We start from the raw sequence: 19,380 nt of genomic DNA, 5'->3' as shown, positions 1-19,380 counted from the left end.
CACATGAACATGAACATGGAAATCTGTTTTACCAAAAGTTAGTAGTTTGACTGTTCATTTTCACATTGAACAAAAAATTTCTTAATTGCTTCCCAGCCATCGAGCGTCGAGGTCGTCAAATCTTTGCTAGTATACTGACGTGGCGTACTGTTACATTGTCAGATGATACTTGTAGCATTAAGTCCACGCATAATTTATTTATTTGGTATTTTGAACAAAGGACCTGTTTCATCAGTTTATGATAAAATCTTATATTGTGACAGATCCAACATTATACACAATATATTGTAGAATAACAAACACGCATAACACTGACGGATTGATATGCTTTAGGATAAAGTAATTTGTAACAAAGCGTGACGCATAATAGTGACGGATTGATATGCTTTAGGATAAGGCAATTTGTAAGAAAGCGTGACGCATAATAGTGATGGATTGATATGCTTTAGGATAAGGCAATTTGTAAGAAAGCGTGACGCATAATAGTGATGGATTGATATGCTTTAGGATAAGGCAATTTGTAAGAAAGCGTGACGCATAATAGTGACGGATTGATATGCTTTAGGATAAAGCAATTTGTAACAAAGCGTGACGTATAATAGTGACGGATTGATATGCTTTAGGATAAGGCAATTTGTAACAAAGCGTGACGCATAATAGTGACGGATTGATATGCTTTAGGATAAGGCAATTTGTAAGAAAGCGTGACGCATAATACTGATTGATTGATATGCTTTAGGATAAAGCAATACGTAACAAATCGTGTTACTTTTCATTAATTAAAAGCACTAATAAATACTAAAGTTGTGTAAATTGAAATTTAACAAAACACACTTTCTGAAGCACACGCGTACACAGTTCAGTGTCTTATTAAAAAGGTCAATGCCTTGTCTTTTCAAACGTTATTTCGAAATGTGTTTTTTTTTGTGTAATCACCTACCGGAAATTGATTTTACATGGAATGAGCATTTTTGTCTTTCAACTTCACTTTAATACACGTGTCCGTTATATACGCTTAAGCTATTTTAGTTACAAATATATACTATTTGAATAATTTATTTAAAGATATTATTTTATCTTATCACCGAATGCGGAAATGCGCATTCATTCGTGTTTGTATTCGACTTAGTTCACCGATAAAGCATGACGAAGATTTCCATGTAATCAAAACTGGTTTGTGATCTTTGATATTTGTCTGCGGCTCTAGGTGAACTCATCTGTTTTTTATGTGCCTCCTTCTGTATTTGTGTCCATCGGATTCAACAGATCGGATACAAGCTTAGTGCTTAATGTGAGCCGTTGAGTGTTGTCCATTAATCTATTATTTGCCACAGTTGTATCGATTTTTATATCCTAATCCTAACTATTAATAAATTCGAAAGTAAGTTTGTTTGTATGTTGTCTCTTCACGTTATATCTACTCGACCAATCTTCTTGAAATTTTGTGTACATGTAGTTTTAAGAATAGAGAAGGGTACTTCACGTCGCGAAAAATTGTTTCCGTGGGAAATTTATGCGTTAATGTTAATGAGACAAGAGCACGTAAAATATAAAGCAAAACAAGCGAAGTTTTCTAAAATTTATGTCCGCCCAGATAGGTACCATCATCAGCATTACTCAGTTTTTCGTCCAAACTCAGAGTGCAACGTGATAAACTCGTTTAATGCTTGTGAACGAACTTTGGAACGTGAATTAAGAGAGTTGAGCTATGTAGGGATGTCCTTTGTTCTATCTTTTTCAGTCTCAATTTTCGCTTAAAAATTCAGGATAGGGCAGAGTTTGCTTTCTTGATTTTCTAAACTCCGTACCATCCATCGTCTTTGGCAAATTTATCATTTAGACTATTGACATGTGAGTACATCTTGATAATATCCAGCCAGTACTTTTTGACTTTACTCCGTTTGCGATGACCAGGCTGAAGCAGCATGACCTGATTTTTGTTTCGTAAGTAATATCGGTGGCTACGTAATAGTGGTATTTCTATACATGTTTATTGTTATTTCTGCCAAACTGTTGGACCAGCCCTGAGGGTAGCTTCCTTTTCGTAAACTTCCTTTGGGAAACTTTATGCAGATCCAAAGAGAGTACCAACTCGTTTGACACTGGCTACGGAAGTTCCTGACATAACAATACTTGATGTAAACAAATAAACATAGAGATAGAAAATTTTACCAGAATTATTAATGATTCTCAGATTTTCTTTACATTCCTATGCACTGGTTCATTACTAATGAAAATAGACCCAATCACTATACTCTTTAAGAATACTTATATATATACTTGACGACCTCGGTGGCGCAGTGGTAAAGTTCTTGCCACTGAACCGAGAGGTCCCGGGTTCGATCCCCGGTCGGGTCATGATGGAAAATGATCTTTTTCTGATTGGCCCGGGTCTTGGATGTCTATTTATATATGTATCTATTTATAAAATATAGTATCGTTGAGTTAGTATCCCATAACACAAGTCTCGAACTTACTTTGGGGCTAGCTCAATCTGTGTGATTTGTCGTGATATATTTAATATATTTATATATTTATATTTAATAGGAAGCAAAAGTAAGAAATAGATATATTCAAACAGGTTAAAAATACACGTACCTACGTAGTAGAGAACTTAATGTTTGTGTCAATCAGTTAAGTATTTTTAGAAATCGATCGATCGGGTCCGCACTATTTTGGGAAAGAAACAACATTTAGTTTTATTACGAATACCTACCTATAATAGTTTTTTTTTTCAACGTGATTCCAACCTACAATTCTCATATTGATTGGACCGTGGTTCTAATGTTCCATTTAGATGTATAACCGAGAAGTAATACTTAGGTACCTAATTCGGACCAAATGCACAGTTCAAATATCTCACATTCTTAATCGACAGTTAATTGAACTAATCAGATTGTGTATTTTCTCAAGTTATATAACCGTAACGTCAGGATATATAATGTTCCTATAGATAACACAGGTTTTATTCATATCGTGAAAGTAAATTGATCGATTTTAGCCTTCGTTTTTAACAGTCACCATTTTGCCATTAAATAAAGAATCGCGGAGTCACGTATGAATTTTATATTAAATAGATTTGCTCTTGCTGAAAAACCGAAGTAACAAATATTTTATTTAAATAAGAAATAATTGCGTCATGTTCTACTAAACTAATACTATAAATAGGAAAATTTGTGAGAATGTATATGTGTATGTATGTAGGTTTGTTACTCTTTTACGAAAAAACAACTGGACGGATTGTGATGAAATTTGATAAACGGCTACATTATAACCTAGATTAATACATAGGGTAAATGTTATCTCGATATCCCTACGAGGACGAAGCCGTGGGGCGCAGCTAGTAATTCATATTTTAAAATCACACTATCAACCCGCATCAATGAATTAAAATCTATAGCATAGTTCCAAAGATCTAAGCATACATAAGGACAGACAGCTGGAAGCGACTTTATGATGATATAGTTTAACAATAATAACAATTAGTTTTACTACTTCAACAAGTCAACTTATGAATGATTGATTTTGGAAATGATACATTCGTCAAGAAAATTGACGGATCGTATTGACAGCGCGGCCGCAGCGGTCGAAACGATCGGAGAATCATCCCAAAATCCGTTACGTGGTTTAAAAGAACTTGAAAAACAAAAAGTTGCGCTTACCTACTTTATTTTATATTATGTAGTGAAGATATTCAAGTATCGTGTGATGTGATTTATACAAAGATAATAGAGAGGTCAAACTAACACCAGACTTCGTGTCGTGACCTTACATTAACAAAGGTTATGTGAATGATATATTCCATGACCGCTAAGACCATCAACTTATTCTATTATATACAGAGAGAATATTTTTAGCTGAACCTTTTAGACATAAAAGACATAGACACAAGACATGCTAACATAGGTTTTTTTTTCTCCTTTGATGCGTAAAAATAAGAATGAACATATATAACAGCAACAGATATTTTGTGATAGGTACACCAGTATGATATAATACATTTGTTGTCTGTAATTTACCCGCTTAGTTCACCTAGTAGTGGAGATGAGAGATTCAAAAATATCCTGTTACAGTATATTTTTGAATTCGGTCTCACAATAGGACCTCTTCATATTCTCCGGTAGATGTATGAAGCGATTTAGGTTTTCGCAACAGTATTCCCAAAGAGCGTTGACGTCAGACAGTCCGCCGAATCTACAGCGTAATGGTTTTTATTCATTCCGCGATCAACCAATCATCCAAAGAATTGTTTATTGTTTAGTGAAACGTTTTATTATATTGCATTGAATTGGGGTAATTCCGAAAATGGGTATATTCCGAAATATATTGAAAAAATCTACTAATCTGAGCGATATCTCCTTGTTGCCAATATTAATTTAGCCGCCATCTTGATTGGCCTGGCCGCATTGTGGGCGTGAGCCATTAGTGTCAAGATTACATCAGCACCATCAAGTTTTCAATTTCAAGTGTTTTTCGCGCCATTTCTGTTTATTTTCATAACATCCCCAAGATAGTTCGTAATTTCCCCTATACACGAAAAAATATGATTCTATATTTTAAATGGTTGATTTGAAGAATCTTGTAACATGTTTAAGATTCTAATACAATTAATACATCATTTTATTTAGTACACAGAGGTCAAACTTTGTATCTCATCTGTCCTCATCAAATCCCTGACCGCAGTAAATTGCTGCCCTTCACACAGTAAATATAAGTCCCTCTTGACCGCGGTAGGTACCCCTATTTTTCCCCTTCACTTTTCCCCCGTCATTCATCACTACAGGGTAAAAAAAACCCACGGCGGTAATAAAACCACTTGTAAATTATTACAAGCTCTTATTTAGTTTCACCTGTCCCGTTGTCTGTCTGTAATCAAATCTTGCAAGTTGAAATTTCCCACGTCGCTTCAGTGTCCATGGAAATGCATTATTATGATAAACATGACCTAATAGTGCAGCCCGGATCGGCTCCACACGAGGTAACTCCTGGATGATTTACAGCACGGACATGGGTTTTTTGTCAGGCGTCAAATGCCATAATATCTCTCTGAAGCTTGTGGCAAAAATGACTTTTTCTTGCCGCTTCAAGTACCATTCTGCACAGCAACAAGGGAGGCGCTCAACGCCAATTGCGCCAGTTGGGTCGCTCCGGATGTTTGAAATATGTACGTGTGTTAAAGTCACTACTTTTTTTTATCGTTTTTATTATTTTATTATGTAGCATAATTATTTTCGAAACAGTTTTTCAATATACCTAGTAAAACACCGTCTACTCGCGTAACCTCTGTGATATTCATTAAGTTTTGGAGTTGTCGTATTTGAGCATTATTGTTTGTTGAAACTTTCTCTAATTATAACTTTAATACATCGAACGACGTTACGTTTTCCTTGCTATTTTTAAACTAGGTATTATATTAATAACAATCAACTATTTTACGAATATTATAAATGCGAAATTTTGTGAGGATAAATGTATGTGTGTTCCTCTTTCACACGAAATCTACTGGACGGTTTGTTATGAAATTTTGTACACAGGTAGAATACCTGGAATAACACACAGGGTACTTTTTATCCCGAAATTCCCACGGGTTCGCTACCATGGGAATTTTGGGAGAATTTAAACCAGGGGCGCTGCTAGCTTTATGTATTTATTAAAAAAAAAACGAAGTTAACTTATATCAAAAATGTATTTAACTTGTGTAAATAGTACATTATTGTTGTGAAAAATTGCACAAAATAAAAAGGAACCGTCTGATTTCACTCCAAATAAATGCAATTCTCTTTCCAAATAGATCAAAAGGACTTGTCGATACAGATACAATAGCACAAAAAAGTTATTGTTTCCAACCCCTTTCATTACCAATACCCTTAGCAAAATAGGAAAACGATATCATTCGAGCTGCCATATCAATATATATTCTTAAACTCAATCATATCTTTGTCTGCAGAGGCGGGGGGCCTCCGTACCACGGAACTGCGGATATCTCCAAGGGTCGTTCAGCGAGGAAGGAACGTTACAATGGCCTGTATATACCAGTCGCACGACTACGGGATCTACTCGGTCAAGTGGTACAGGGGAGCACAGGAGTTCTATAGATACTCTCCGTTGGAGAATCCCACAACCAGGGTGATGCCCATTACTGGGATTAAAGTTGATGTAAGTTGATTTTTGTGTGGCAAATTAATCATAATCATAATCATAATCATTTATTCCTTTAAAACATGTGTACAAACAAACACATACATATGGTCTTATATAAATTAGAGTCAAACATATTCTGCCACCTGAGGCGTAGGAAAATATATGTATCTTATTAAATAGTTCACAATAATAATAATTCAATACAATTTCATCTAATTATTACGATGTCAAAATAAAAAAAATATATATTTATAAGTATAAATAAAAACAATGTCAATAATTATAAAATAACGTGAATAATTATTAAAAACAATGTCAATAATTATTAAAAAGACGAATATATTGGATACAATGAAAGCCGTAATAGCGGCGAGTTTCCAATGAATGACTTAGAGTTTAGACTAATGCCATTAGTCTAAACTCCAAGTCTATTTGTGTTATTTTTAATTGTTACGTTAAACTATCAATAACAAAGTGTCACGATTGTAGCTCTGCGTCTAAGTAATTTATTTTGTGTCGCAAACAACTCTTAAGGGTTGTACCGTCAAATTTGACGTTGATGTTAACCGGCGCGCCGCGCCGCTGACGTTTAGACAAAATGACGTATTTTGCTTTTTTCTACTCTAATGTTAAATTTAACGTCACAGTAGACCGTGCAACCTACCCTAACTTCTTGATTAAATTGCGACAAATGCTCAGAAATTTTTCAAATCTCTTTATATACATGTGCAGCAAAATATGACATCATTAAAATATGACCACTCAAAACTTCTCAAAATTTTTAAAATTTGTTAATTTCTCAATGAATACAGCTGTTTTGCCATTTCGAACGCAATAAAATGTATCGGGTCCATTAGTCACACAAGCTTTCTGGTATTGGGTGTAAAAAATTAAAAAATATATCTGCCTATGTGGGCATTGGAGTTTATAACTATTCCCATACCAAATTTCTTAAATATCATTCTGTCGTTCAGCTTGAAATGTGAGACTTTCGCATTATTAATACTACAGATGTACGAATGTTATTGAATACAGATTTTTTTTTCAGAGGTTAAGGTCAAACGAAACACACGTAGTGATAGTTCGAGTGACGCCTGCGCTTAGCGGGAATTATAGCTGTGAGGTTATACTAAACGCGCCTTCATACCCCCACTACACCGCTGTGGGCAGACTGGATGTTGTTGGTAAGTTTATTCATTAAATGTTTTTTTGTATAGGTTTAGCCTTCTTGCACCTTGTGACTGCACTACAGGAGGATTTGCCCTCCTACATATTAGATATATATTATATATAAGTATATATAAGTTAAGGACGACCTCGGTGGCGCAGTGGTAAGATTCTTGCCACTGAACCGAGAGGTCCCGGGTTCGATCCCCGGTCGGGTCATGATGGAAAATGATCTTTTTCTGATTGGCCCGGGTCTTGGATGTTTATCTATATATGTATTATATTATATAAAATATAATATCGTTGAGTTAGTATCTCATAACACAAGTCTCGAACTTACTTTGGGGCTAGCTCAATTTGTGTGATTTGTCCTAATATATTTATTTATTTATTTATTTATTTATTTAAATGACAAATAACGTATAAATCTAGTGTAATATATATATATTTATTTCTGTTATGTTTATCCGAACTTTGTGTAAACATTTGGCAAATTTGTCGCCAGTATGTATGCAGTACTAGTAAATAAACATTTTACCTAACTACACTTTTATACCATATAATTTGTTATACTATTAGAAAAAAAAAAATTAAACAATAATGGTAAGCCCTTCTGACACGACATCCCTATCATTTAACACTAACACTGTTTAAATGAGTTTCTTTCGGCATTTCATCTCAGCAGCGGTCGTTCCGATATCCCAGTAGTTTGTGACTGAGAAATGACTATATAATATAAAATTTCGTCGTGAAAAAGTGCCTGTTAAAATCTAATTTCTAAACATTTCATTTTGATTTCTACATTTCCAACAAGTTACCATCTACCAACTAAAATCGATATGATATCTTCATAAACCAGTAACAGTCCACTTGGATCTCATCCACATAGCCCAAACTAACTAGATCCCTTCTTGGGAATAATTTGGCCTCTGTGAAGAGCAGATTGATATCCACAGATGCATCGTTCTTTTTCTTCTTGTATAAACTTTACCGCACCACAATAACGCTATCTCTGTTTGTTTATGGACTGGTAGAAATGCCACATGGTAGTATGTCCACCATTTTTATAATTTTGTGCAATACAGTTTTGTGAGATTTTAATTTGCCAAACCTCAATTAATAGATTATGCCTTATGATTCAAACTTGAGACCTTTCAGTCCACAAGCAGGCGTCCACCACTTCTTTTTTAAAATAGAGATTTTAATTTGCCAAACCTCAATTCATAAACTATGCCTTATGATTCAAACTTGAGACCTTTCAGTCCACAAGCAGGCGTCCACCGCTTCTTTTTTAAAATAGAGATTTTAATTTGCCAAACCTCAATTAATAGATTATGCCTTATGATTCAAACTTGAAACCTTTCAGTCCACAAGCAGGCGTCCACCTCCGTCCTCAATTAATATATTATTCACACCTAAATAAAATGATCTGACTTTAATCTATTTTATTTAACTTTTAAATCAATGCCAGCGAGTATTTCTTGATATTTCAACAGGAAAATAGAATGAACTGCCGTCTCCGGGTCTGGAGAGCGGAAGTCGGCACGAATCCAATTAGAGACGAATTACTAATGAATCTACTTGTTTTTGTGTCAGTTTTTTCCTGTATGCTCTCATAGTGGGCGTGTTAGTACTCCCTAAGGGTCGCTATCATTAGACAGGATTTAACTAATATACCCTATATTTTTATATGATGTTATATATACCCTGTTATATTAGTCTATGAGATTGAATTGATCGAAGATATTTTCGTTATTATTTAGTAAATATGTATCTACTAGAGTAATAATGGGATCGTATTACTATGATCAACGCAGTATTGTAAACCAACTGCGTACATCATATATGTTGAGTCAACATGGCGCGACGGAGCAGTGAGGGGATCTATTTTATTTTTGATGTATTTTTTTGCGATTACGAACGTGATTTTTTTGTACATTCAATTATCATCACACAAAGTTCTCATAATCCTAGCTAATAATATAAATGCGAAAGTAACTTGATTTGTTACTACTTCACGCTATATTTACTCAACCGATCTTCTTGAAATTTTCCATACATGTAAGAATATACGTACACTGTTCCCGTGGAAAGAACGCGGGCGAAGCCGCGGGCAACATCTAGTACACTAGTATATATTTAACTGAAGTAAGACGTATAATAGTACTATGTTAGCTAGTAGTTACAAAGTGAATTTCTCCTTTGAGCTGTAAACAAGTAATGAATTCCATTAAGAAGACGGCAGGTGCTGTATCGTTTTATAGCCTCTTTCTATATCAGCTGTCCTAATACGTTAAAAGGCTCTACTAATTGTAAAGGACTTAAGAACAAGCATTTTGTTCTTTGGGGGAATTGAAAACGAATTGACGTTTATGGCCATTTAAAACAATTGACTGTGGGTTGAGTTCTTTGACGTTTAACCTATGTGCCGCTGACGTTTAGACAAAATGGCGCACTTTGCTTTTATCTGCGCAGGTTAAAAGTTAACGTCAAAATTGACTGGTGCAACCAAAATCATAGACATTCGAATAGAATAATATCCTTTTGGTAATAAATAACCGCTTACAAGTTTCTCTCAAGTCACTGGGAAAAGAAAATATTGACTCAAAGTAAAACAAAAAAGTAGGATGTCGAGGCCCAAATCAACTCAAACAAGTTGGTCCGTTAAAAAGGTTTCGCAAATCGGCCTGAAAAGATAGATCTTGTGTACGTGACGGAAAAGCGGTGGGTTTCACCAGTCAACTTTGATGTTAACTTTAACCTGAGCATATACCACAAAGTACGCCATTTTGTCTTATTGGTAGCGGCGCGTAGATAAACGTTGACTTGTACAGTCGTTTACGTCAAGTTATCCTGCATGAACCTCTATGACGCGGTAATTTGGGTATGTTGATGTGCTGTTGACAGTACAAGAGGTACAAGTCTATTCTCTTTTGAAATTATTATTTAGTTTAATTTTGAAGTATAAATATTAAGAACTGGAAATAGTATAGTTTATTGAGAAAAGTCTTAATATTTTGTCCTCGCATATTTCCGGCTGCATTCAGGATTGTGAAACTGTGAAGCCCAGAATCAGTGTAAAGAAACAGTGCTAAAATTTTGACAATTTGGTTATTTTCCAACTTGCCACCTGCCTGACGTCAAATCTCCCAGAGAATGCTATCCTTGCCTGTCGAGAGGACATAGTGTGGTCTCTATTACAGAAGGTCTACTACGAAACACACAAACACGTAGCACGTGTCCACATGCAGTCTCAATTCTCCTATTTGGTCCGCATCGTGTAAAAAAGAGAAAACGCAACGTGACGTGCTACATGTTTAGTGTTTCGTTCCATGCGGCCAGTTATAAATAAATATTTATATATAGGCATATATGGACAAAACACACAGATTGGGTAAGCCCCAAAGTAAGTTCGAGACTTGTGTTATGGGATACTAACTCAACGATACAATATTTTATAACATATAAATAATTAGATAAACATCCAAGACTCAAGTCAATCTGAAAATGGGGGATCGAACCCGGGACCTCCAATATGTTCAAGTCTGGCATGATGAAGGCCGCCGAAGAGGTCGTCACTTTTTTTCACGACATCTCTATATGTTTTAGGTCTATGGTTCCCCTAAATAAAGACATATTACCTTCGGCAGTACTATACTGTCCTTTTGGGACACTATCTCATTAAATAATAATCTAGGATGGCCTTTGAAGATGTTTTGAGGGTTTTTGTTTTAAGTGGCCTAATTTTGTTTGATCAACAAAAAGAAAAAAAATATTGATACATAGCATTATAAATGACAACACAGCATTTATAATATTAGAATGGTAAAGGGAAGGCCTTAGCCCAGCAGTGGGACACATAAAACAGGCAATAAAAATAGTATGGTTAAATTATATAATCTGCGGTATTTCACTGTAATCTATTCGATAATCTAAACTATAGAAATTAGACATTCATTACGTAATGGAATTTATTCATCGTACTGTGTCTTTACAGGCACCTTTTCACGTCAAATTCTAAATTATGTAGTACTTCTCGAATCTCACAGTTTAATCGAAATCATGCTTTATTATCATACACATTGAATTCAAAGTAAAGCGGCACAAAATGGCTTTGTGTTCCATGCACTATAACAACACAAAAAGAACGTACGTTTACTTACATGAATAGTTAGGAGATTATTTCAGATGCTTTGAATTTATTTGTACTTTTTTGCTTTTACAGCGAATAAAAGCATTCTACTACTTCTTAATAATAGTATTTTCCTTTGAGACTGGTTTGTTTTTGCTCTGAGTGGAAAACATGTCAATTAACTAGGCGATGGAAGTCCATCAATTACATTATGAACCTAAATTATGTTCGTATCAAAAATTTCTCTCTCTATGCATATTCCCGGTTACGTTCGGGTTTGTGGAGCCGCGAATCCCGGGGTCAGCGTAAAAAAAACCTTACAATTTTGATGATTCAACTGTGATTTTACAGCCGGCCCGATGCCTGAGGTCAACTCTCCTTGGGAATGCAATCATTCCCTAGGCTTTGTGTCCCTTAGTCGGCTCGTACTACATCCACGGGAGAATATGGCGTATAGAAAATAGGTCATAATCTAGGACGGAACCACACGCCTAATCGTTCGTATCAAAAGTGTTGAACTGTTTTCGTGAGCTCTGACGCTTTACGGCTGAAGAAGCAACCGTGAATTATACTGACAGTGACAGAAATATTGAGGCTTAAATAGAGTTTTAGATACGTATGTACAAACAAACTAGGAACTCATCATCGTACATCGCTGAGGCATCTTCAAAACCAAGTCTACAATTTTTTTGATAAACCAACAATACTCCCTACTGCAGTTGTTAGAACACTTACCTTCGGGTGATCCGCTTGAAACGCTACCATATTACTACAGCCATAAAGAAGAAAGTTAAAAAACTTGAATTCCGAAATCACTTGTGGTCGTACAAATCAAAATGGACCTTACGGCGGCTAGCACTTAGTTATTTTAGCCGTTGTTATGTATTGGAACAACGGCAATAAAGACCTAAGTGCTAGCCGCCATAAGGTCCATTTTGATAAGGAAGACCACATTTCTTTTCACCAGGTATCGGCGGTCTCCGAGCGACGGAGTTAAGAATATCCCCACCAGTCGTCCAGCGAGGGTCAGACGCCACCCTGGCCTGCTTGTACGAGCTGACCGACGCCCCACTGTACTCCGTCAAGTGGTACCGAGGCAGACACGAGTTTTACCGATATTCCCCGACGGAAACTCCGGCCACGAAGATATTTCCTTTCGCCGGGATCAACGTTGATGTAAGTAGATTTGTTATAATCACACATGCTTTTTAAATTATTTTCGAAAAGAATAATGAGATGAAAAAATTCTGGAATCTAGCGGATAGCCCGCGCCTCTGTCTATCAATCTAGTTATCGAGACCATGCCAGTTTGGGCTTGAGTATTTTCATAAAATATAATTTCTTAAACATAATTTGTGTATGTTGATTAATTGAGAGCACCACTACTCTCTCTAATGAAAATACTGTACGTCGGCGTGAGACGTGAAGAGATGAGTTTATGTAAGAATATTTGAAAATTCTGAACAATCTAATAAAGCAGGGTTACGGTGTTGCCATTAAGGTGCAGATATGCATGTCATACGCAGTATTAATAAATACATATATTAGGACAAAATCACCCAGATTGAGCTAGCCCCAAAGTAAGTTCGAGACTTGTGTTATGGGATACTAACTCAACGATACTATATTTTATAACAAATACGTACATAGATAAACATCCAAGAAAAATATAATTTTACATCATGACTCGACCGGGGTTCGAACCCGGGACCTTTCGGTTCAGAGGCAAGCACTTTCCCACTCCCCCACCGAGGTCGTCGACAGTATATCATAGACTAAAAAAGAAACAAAGAAAAATGTATCCCCTTCTCTGTCGTTCTGGCAAAGCCACATACTTATATATTAGGGCAAATCAGTGATTTTAACTTGGTACATTCGATCGCGTTGATACGAGTAGACTTCAGAGTTTACTAGCCATCGCGCAATCGTTAAATTATAAGATAAACTTGTACCTTTTTTGATCTTAAACCACTTTAAGAGTTTTTCATAGCCCAAATTTATATAAGTACTTACCTACTGTATTCTTAATAGTCATATTTTCTCGTGGCTCAGGTTTGTGGCATTTACGTAGGATGATATATTTTGGCACTATTAATAATGTGGTTTGCCATTGCCTTCTCCATTTCACACACAAGTTAATATTTCAACCAGGGTGCAGGTTTCCTCATGATGTTCTCCTTCACCGGAAGCAAGCGGAAAGTATAAAAACTACTATACATGAGTCAGATTTGTAGCTATACAAACTCATGTGGCGATATATAACGAGTTGGATTTGAACCTGAGACCTTTTCGATCCACAGGCGGGCGACTTAACCATTACACTACCGCTTCGAGTACTGCATATTGTTCTATTATTATATATATATATCATATGATCGTACTTGAAGCTTTGAGCTGTGAACAGATTACATCAAATCACATTACTGTATGAAAATCTTGCACTCATTTTAAATATGCAATATACGTAAGAAAATTTTAAATTACTGATATAAATAAAAGTATTTAATTTCTCACAATAACCGTGACCTTTTGCCATCAAGAAATCGATAGAAGAAAAGGAAACACGGTCTCGAACAAGACAAAAAAACGAAGTTCAAACGTATCAAAAGTAAACAATTTGTAACAAGCAAATTGGAAACACAAAGAAATGTCAAAACACACCGTGACAGTAGTCATAAACTTGAAAAGTCTGAACGGACATATTTCCAAGTTACGAGATGAGTGGGAAGTGAAAACATATGACATAGTACACTTTTATGTAAAATTTTGACGTCAATAAAAGATGTATATACCTTAAATTGAATAAATAATTTTAAATTCATGTAAATAATGTTGTATAGGTATACACATTTGTATATATTTTTATACACTGATTAACTTAACGGTTAATGATTTTGGCAATCGATCAAATTGAATTAAAATGCAATTATTTATTTTAGTTAAAAATATTAGGAAGTAATTCAGTAAATTACTTTTTTAATAGTTTTATGTTGATGAACTTTGTTTAGACTTAGACCTCGCTTGAAACTCCAAAAAGATATATTTTCGATTTAAATTGCCTTATTAAAATAATTATAATCGTAATAATAATAATCATAATCATAATTTTCTAGTTAAATATAATAAACACAATATTTTATATGCTGATATTGTTCGTAACGACATTTAGTATTTTAAATAAACATTTAATTTTAATTTATTTAGTATTTTAATTGCTTATTCTGCGATATTTCGTACGAAGCTTGGGCTCTGCTCCGACGGTATGATGTAACTGCGGTGTCTCAAATTTTCCGCACATACGGCGAAGTTTAGGCGATTTGTCTCGCGAGACTGTCACAAACTGCTCGCTTCATTTAAATGCAGGTTTCGGAAGGTATAAATAAGGTATACTATATATAAGCGAAGAGATATTACCGCGAACAACAGACTTAAACTGTTTTGATTTTAACCCACTCCTGGATTGGTCGCACGAGGCGATCAAGGGACATATAGCCGTGGCAGCTGATATGCAATAATAGTCTTTCAGAAATGCCAGTAGTTTATATCTTTTTGGGAAACTACTATATAAATAATAGTTTCCCAAAAAGCTATAAGTCAAAACTCACACAAAATTTAACGTGAAAAAGTATTGTGAAGATCAATTTTTTTAATAAATGCTTTGACGTTGACATATCGTCTCCAAAGAGAGTTGATCTCAGACTCATCATTAAAGGTTTTTTTTGCGCTCACCTAGACTTAGGCTTCGAGTCGTCGCAGCACCGAATGAAACTGAGATGAGCAAAGATACTGGCAGTATTGTTTCCATAATTTTGTCAGAAGGTTCACCTGTTGAATGGAGCTTTCATGGCTTGGAAATCCGTTAATGTCCTGTTCAATTGCTCAGAAAACCAGTAAAAAAATATATTAATTTTAAACAAAATGGCCGGTCTCTTTTTGTGATGCGATTTTTTTTTTGGTCGACTTGCTTTTGGATTCAGATAAAAACTACCATTTGTTGTGTTCCGTAACCGTTTTGAACTTTACACCGAAAATACAATCAAAATCGGATAAGTCGTTCCGGAGATTAGCCTGAAAAATGAAACGAAAGTTGTTTCGGTAATAGATTCGGGTAAATAATAATATACAAAAAAAATGTTATGAAATTACAAACAGACAATTTTCAATTTAATTTATGTAACCAATAATAAAAAATTTCACTCTTTTCTATTTTACATTTCTACTAATATTATAAATGCGAAAGTTTGTGAGGATGTGTGTGTATATATGTATGTTTGTTACGCTTTCACGAAAAATCTATCTAAAGCGATTGTCATGAGATTTGGTACACGGGTAGAATATAATATGGAATATCATATAGGGTACTTTTTATCCCGAAATTTCCACGGGAGCGAAGCCCCGGGGCGCAGCTGGTACCTACTTCATAACTCCAGCTGTACCTGGAACTACCTTCATGGTCATGTCCAAATTGCACGAACCTCTCCTATCCCCTCTATCGAGCGATATTCGATATTCAGCTTTCAATTCGTTGACTCGACGACCTCGGTGACGCAGTGGTAAGGTTCTTGCCTCTGAACCGAGAGGTCCCGGGTTCGATCCCCGGTCGGGTTATGATGGAAAATGATCTTTTTCTGATTGGCCCGGGTCTTGGATGTACATCTATATATGTATTTGTTATAAAATATAGTATCGTTGAGTTAGTATCCCATAACACAAGTCTCGAACTTACTTTGGGGCTAGCTCAATCTGTGTGATTTGTCCTAATATATTTATTTATTTATTTTATTTATAATTATAGAATAGTTGCCATTTATGTCACTCTCGTATACCTATTTTAATTATCCCCAAATAATTTTTTAAACCTTAAAACAAATAAATTAGTAGCTTTGTGAACAAAATTAGGCAGTCAGAAACAGAAAACTGGTTCTATTGTCCATTTATAATTTACGATTATAAACAATATTTATCTACCTACTTTCCTTTTGTGTTAAATTAATACTTAGTATTAGTATTGGCTTGTGTTTTTGAGCTCAGCTGAAAGTGATAGGAGAGAGCGGATTAATATTTTTATTATTCTATAAAAATATGCAGGTGGGAATTTTTCTATAATTTTTTTATTGCATAGGTTGTAGAGATGTGCTGCCGAGTGTACTTCAGCTAAGTTAATTTCGAGTGAATGTTATAACAAAAAAAATATTAATTAAAAACCACAATTAATTAACTTCTAAGTCTGTCAGAATTCTTGTTATACGTTAACAATAGAAACGGGGGACAATTAATGTGAACTAATATCACTTTAAATCTAAAGATCTGTATTAACTAATTCACGTATAATGAGCCTTATGTAAAGGACTTAAGAATACTAATGACTCCCCTTCACTAGTTGGCTTGAATACAAGAATCCACATCCTTGAATACAAGACGAAGAACCATAGTTAATACACTAAAAAATATGCTTAATTATTTGACACAATCGAAGAGTGAAATCGACATTATCAATATGCCCTAAATTTTACCAGTTGGACAATGAATTATTTCTAATTCTGAGTAAGTATTCAAACTACTGCTTGCATACGTTAGTTGTTAGTAAAAATTATGTGATTATCACATCGCATACAACATAATATATACCTGAGATACCTATTGCACTCAAGCAAATGGAAACTTAAGTCTATGTCGTGTGCATCGGTGCAATATTGCAGTATCATTTTGCACGAAACCGTGTGCACAGACATCAATTCAAATAGATCACAGAAGCAATTACTTGTCACATTGAGCAGAAGACAATGGACAATGACTTTTTTTAGGAAATGATTTTTTACACGGATTTAGATTTTTCGTAGACAGTTCACGATGTATATGCTACAGAAAAAAAAATCACATAATAACAAGCAATAGGACAAGTCGAAGATGTGTTGGCTTGATTTGGTTATGGTTAAGGAGGATCGTCACTTTTGTTCTCATCTGAGCGTAGCGCAACGTTAGCGGGACTCCTTTTTCTTCAACGTACGACTTCAATTTTCTTCGTCATGTGGAAGACGTACGAGGCGACTAAGGGGCCCACAGCTTCGGTCGCTTACAAGCAAAATTAGAATTCTCAAAGAAAGTTGACGTCAAGTACAAGTTCTGTGTTATAAATTCTCAGCTGAATGTTCCAATTTTTGTCGTCTACTTTCAGGTTCACAGAACCGGGCTTTGCGGTAATATAACGCTGAATCAAATAGAAACATGCAAAAATGAGAGGAAGATTCTAGTTTGAAAACAGAAAATAAAAAGTAGTATATAGTGAGATACATAGATAAAAGAAGTGAGATAGCAACCGGTAATGCGCACAGATATAGAAAAATATGGCATGTGCAATCTATTTACCCTATACGTCTATGGAATTCATCCTTGCGTGTGATGCTTCGCGAAACGGTCGCATGCTCAATGCAGCTAATGTTCGTTCTTAGATCGGGACCTGAAAGGTTGTGCTCAGGTAGAGTGCTTAGTTTTGTGTCGCAAAGGAAACTGGGAATATTGTTGGAGCACGATTTTATTTCGATGGCTTCGATTTTGTTCAAAGAAATGTCTTCCATTCACAAATTTGAGAATAGAGACTTTCTTTCATGCAAAGAAAGGATTATAGGACAAAACAAAGGCATAATTTATTTCGGAATTTTCCTAATCATACAATTTAGGGATCTTCAAAGCATGAGTGAATAGGAGTTTTTGAGCTTAAGTGTGAAACCTTAAAACTCATCATTACTTTCTGTCAGACTTGATTGAGATTAAAAGTACTCAAAGTATTATATATATATATATATATATATATATATATATATATATATATATATATATATATATATATATATATATATATATACAGGGTATTACTTTGCATTCTTGATTTGACACCCTGTATGTATAGGTTCCAATAGTATGCAAATGAATTATTCGAGGAAAAATATATTATTAATTACTTAATATTTTGTAAAAAAAAAAAAGGTTTAGCATATTATTGTGGAAGTCATAGCTGATTTTCAACTGACACCATGAGGCTTTGTACGTTTCATGACACACTGTTTGGGAGCGATCAAACATTAGTATGTACCAACTGCTCAGTTTCTCCCGTGCGAAATTGTACAAGACGATTAAGAGGATTTTCACTAAAGATTCTGCTCATTGGCGATGAGCTAGTTATCTGTCGCTATTTCGATGTCTCAAAGACTATTAGAAATGCCAGCGAAATAATTATTGTGACAATGACAATGCTTTCAAAGATACGATAAAAATGAAATCACACATATTTTATTTGAAACGCTCCATACAAAATTATATATTTGTCATATCATATGTCACTTCTGTAAGTTACGTCACGATTTGTATATATAGATAACGTCACAAACACTACCAGAAGTGCAGTACTGTCTTTGGCATCATACAGGCCCTTCAATGTGCGAGTGGTAGGACACATAGGGTTGGAAACATATTACACATTCAGATCCCTGTGATTTAATTATAAATAGACATTTTTATTTCTGGTCTTTTGTTCATTGTAGTGAGAAGAGACGATATATTTTAACATCCAATGGAATTTCGTTAGTCTATTTCGAATCAAATTCATTTGAATATATGCAACATATTTTTTGTTGTATCAATAAAAAAGCTTTTTTTGAAACTACATTTTATAGAGATTCGCTTTGAACTGACCGGTTCTTGTCTGGAATGGGAATTCCTGCAAATTTTCGAAACGGATTTGGAAATTCTTCTATGCATTATTTCAAAACATAATTTAAATCTAACATAGACCGAATATGAGTTTGTTCTATGGTTGTATATCTGGTTGTATATATGGTTGTGTATCTATATAATAATACATGCTTTTCCCATGGCCTGTATTGTTGGAGAACAAACAATATTCTATGCAACCGAGTCCTAATATAAATTTCAGATTCGCTCAA

At 34.9% G+C, this 19,380-nt stretch overlaps 1 protein-coding gene across 1 annotated transcript in view; it reads left to right on the top strand.

Moving 5' to 3' along the window:
• Positions 1-19,380, top strand: part of LOC128672570 (uncharacterized) — a 76,241-nt gene that overhangs the window by 40,283 nt on the left and 16,578 nt on the right. Inside the window, exons 2-4 of the mRNA XM_053749811.2 lie at positions 5,948-6,156; positions 7,190-7,325; positions 12,408-12,616. Of these exons, the coding sequence (XP_053605786.1) occupies positions 5,948-6,156; positions 7,190-7,325; positions 12,408-12,616 (554 nt within the window). The remainder of the gene's footprint in view (positions 1-5,947; positions 6,157-7,189; positions 7,326-12,407; positions 12,617-19,380) is intronic.

Source organism: Plodia interpunctella, chromosome 9 (assembly GCF_027563975.2).
Source record: "Plodia interpunctella isolate USDA-ARS_2022_Savannah chromosome 9, ilPloInte3.2, whole genome shotgun sequence".
NCBI classification, from domain to species: Eukaryota; Metazoa; Arthropoda; class Insecta; order Lepidoptera; family Pyralidae; genus Plodia; species Plodia interpunctella.
Note: the sequence above shows the minus strand (reverse complement) of the source record. Positions and strands in the feature narration are given on the sequence as shown.